The 3,503-nt window shown below is 47.3% G+C and overlaps 1 protein-coding gene across 1 annotated transcript in view; it reads right to left on the bottom strand.

Moving 5' to 3' along the window:
* Positions 1–300: 300 nt before the first annotated feature.
* The window catches only part of RASSF2 (Ras association (RalGDS/AF-6) domain family member 2), a 12,388-nt gene continuing 9,185 nt past the window's right edge, over positions 301–3,503 (bottom strand). The window contains exon 8 of the mRNA XM_008578955.1: positions 301–2,113. Within this exon, the coding sequence (XP_008577177.1) occupies positions 2,044–2,113 (70 nt within the window). The 3' untranslated portion in view covers positions 301–2,043. The remainder of the gene's footprint in view (positions 2,114–3,503) is intronic.

The following is a 3,503-nucleotide window of genomic DNA, read 5'->3' as shown; positions in this document are numbered from 1 at the left end:
TAAGCTTGCAATCACAAAACGGCTCTTTCCCATCTGTAAAAAAGGAAGCTTTGCCTCGCCCTCACCCCATTTTCTCCCCCTAATTCTGTGCATTTTGCAGAGGCCCACTGCGGTGTACGAATGAGACTAAGCCCTCCGGGTTTCCATTACACACTCCACGGGGCTGGTGGTGCTGTCCCCATGGAGGAGATAGGTTCACTAAAAGACTCGGTGGCAGCACGCTTTTCAAAAGTCCACAAGAGACTACAGCTGTGAGTCTCGTTACACACTCCACGGGGCTGGTGGTGCTGTCCCCATGGAGGAGATAGGTTCACTAAAAGACTTGGTGGCAGCACGCTTTTCAAAAGTCCACAAGAGACTACAGCTGTGAGTCTCGCAGGAAGCTGTGGAGAAGGCCACAGGTACAGGAGGGCAGGAGGTGCCCAGGGCAGGAATGGCTCTGCTGCAAAGATCCACCTTCCTTTGGAGGCACTGACCAGAGGTTCTCTCTCCCTCGACTGCCCAGCTCTGCAAACCTTCCTTGAAGAGGAGGTGGAGAAGAGATGGGGGCGCCCCACCCCAACAAGGCTCAGAGACACCTGCTGTTAGGAGTTCCTGGGCTTGCTTGGTTGATATCCTCATCAAGCATCCATCTGTCCCTCCTCAATGTGGATCAGTGCACTGGTGTCCAGCTGTCTGGCAATCTTTCCAATGGGGGTCACAGGGGATAGACTGTCCCTGCTCCATTCCCCCATTGGGGTTGGCCCTAAAGATCACCTGGTGGATACTCAGAAAAGCTGAGAGAAGCTCTGTCCTCCTGATGCACCTTCACAGAACAGCCTAGAGAGCTTCCCTGAGTTCACACTGTCAGTAGCAGGACAAATCCTCATTCTTGAAGTCCACCTCCATGCACAGGGTAAGGGCAACCTGCACAAATCCAGAGGATGGAAAAAAATAAAGCTTTGACTTCAAACACACAGCCTATGCTCTGAGTGCAGGAAGACCCTTGATGATGTGAAGAGAGGCTGGGCTCGAAGGCACCTGTCATTTCTGCAGGTAACTTCCAACATTTCCCTTCAGCCCTAAGGAGGGGACTTGGAAACCTCCTGGCCACCATCCCAGAGCAAGCCAGGTCCTTGCCACACTAGCCAGTCAGCTCCACGTGTGCACCAATGAGATCTTTGTTTCGTGAGATCTTTCCTTCAACTCAAGGAAGCACCAGAAAGATGGGTCGACAGCTTGATGCACAAAGAGAAACACACGGCTTCTTCTCCTGTCTCCTAGAGGTGGCCATGGAGGTGGGGCCAGAGGCTGAATTCATTCTTTACAGGAATCCACAAAGAACATCATATTCATCTTTGTTACTTAAGATGATCAAAGTTTCCAGTGTAAAAACTCGTGGGCTTATTGCATCTGCCCCACTGGTGGTTTATCTTTTTCTTTCCATCAGACTTGTCCCAAGGGGATGGGGCTGTTATTTTGTTAGTTTCTGAGGATGTCACAATCACCGTTGCTTCTAGGCATACAGGGAGAATCTCTAACACAGCAATCCCCCAAATGATGAGCTTGAGGGATCCCCTTTCCCTTCTAAACATGGGCAGATATGTGTGGCTGCTCCCTGGCATTTGAGGGGAAAAATCTTTTCTTCAGCCTAAAACCCCTCAGATCAGTGACTCTTCTGGTTTTCCTGCCCACGAGCAGCATATCCACCAGCCTCACAGCACTTATGCTGGCTGCTTAGAATTTAATTGCATGTGAAAGTATCAGAGAGGCACATGGACACATACCATGTGCGTGCACACACACTTACACACACACACACACACACATTTTGGGTCCTCCTTATAACAAAAATCAGAAGTCCTTGGAGTGAAAGAAAGGAGAGCAGGGATCCAGGGGCGGGGAGCTGTCTGCTGGTTTCTTCACCCTGCTGCAGGCAGCAGATGACTGCTTGTCCACAGCCAGAGAGGTTTGCATGTAAACACTTCCAAGGAAAGAAAGTGCACAGCTTCCTGTTGGTCAACGGCAGCTCCTGCGGTGCCTGGATCCCCTCGTTCCGGTGGCTCAGATTGTTGCAGGGGTCTCAGCTATTTCCTCCAGCCTCTGCCGAATCATTAGGCGGAGCACCGTGTACCTGGGGGCAAGAAACAGCCTGGGGTAAGGAGCAGCCAGCAACATACCCCTCCTCATGACCTTCTCCATCACCCAGGTAAGATCAGGTAGTACCAGGTGACACCAATTGACACCAGGTAAAAGTGCAGGCCAACTGTCCTGTCCCTTTGCCGCTTTCATCATTGGTCCACTCTTTAGACACTTTGTTGTTTGTGTTAATCTCCACAACAGGATGAGAGGGAATAAAGAGGTCAAAACCAAATTAGATTATTTCACTATGATTAGAACGTCTGGCAAAAGAAGTATGTAAAGGTGAAAATAACAATAATAAGAATTCCATTAATTCAGTGCTTAATATGTCTAAGGCACTATACACACTACTTTATATGCAGGGTAGCTCATTAACCTTCACCTAGCCTAGACCATGTGAAATTGCCAATATGTGATCTCATACAGTTCAACCTTATATCAATACCTGCGTTTTGCAGAAGAGGTCACAGCAACTACTAGGCATGGAGGTCCGTGGCTTGTGGGTGAACTGCGTTTCCCCATGACTTCCCTGAACTATGGCACTGCAGATACTGGCGTGGGCACTGTTGTGTGGGGCTAAAGTCTTACTCCTTATGTTCAGGCTTTTGCACTGCACAGTAAAAGCTATTTGGCTTGTGGGTGAACTGCGTTTCCCCATGACTTCCCTGAACTATGGCACTGCAGATACTGGTGTGGGCACTGTTGTGTGGGGCTAAAGTCTTACTCCTTATGTTCAGGCTTTTGCACTGCACAGTAAAAGCTATTTTTATTTATTTATTTATTTATTTATTTTATAAAGAACAGAGGTTTATTTGGCTTACAATTCTGGGACAGCTGCATCTAGCATGGGCCTCAGGCTGCCTCTACTCATGGTGGAAAGTGGCAGGGAGCCAGTGGGTACAAGCAAATCACATGGCAAGGTGAAGCAAAAGAGAGAGAGAGAGAGGAGGTGCCAGGTTCCTTTAAACAGTCAGCTCTCGTGGGAACTAACAGAGCGATTCCTCCCCCAGGGAGAGCATTAGTCCATTCATGAGGGATCTGCCCCCATGATTCAATCAGTTTCCAACACTGCCACATTGGAGATCAAATTTCCACATGAGTTTTGGAGGGGACAACACATCCAAACTCCATCAATGACTGAGAAAGGGAAGCACAGTAATGACTGAGACACACTGAAGTCTCTTGGGTGATGTTTTTTAAATTACATGTTTTTCATTTGAAGATTTCATTTTTCTCTCATTCACTTATTTTTATTTATTTATTTTCACGGTCAATTCATTAATTCAAATTTTAAGACAATGTGTTTGTACCTAATACTGTATTAGATGCTTTTTATAAAAATTTTATTTTTGGCCATAAAACAAGTCTTAATATGTTTTGAA

Source organism: Galeopterus variegatus, unplaced genomic scaffold, assembly GCF_000696425.1.
Source record: "Galeopterus variegatus unplaced genomic scaffold, G_variegatus-3.0.2 Scaffold1789, whole genome shotgun sequence".
NCBI classification, from domain to species: domain Eukaryota; kingdom Metazoa; phylum Chordata; class Mammalia; order Dermoptera; family Cynocephalidae; genus Galeopterus; species Galeopterus variegatus.
This window is presented reverse-complemented; position numbering and strand designations above follow the sequence as displayed.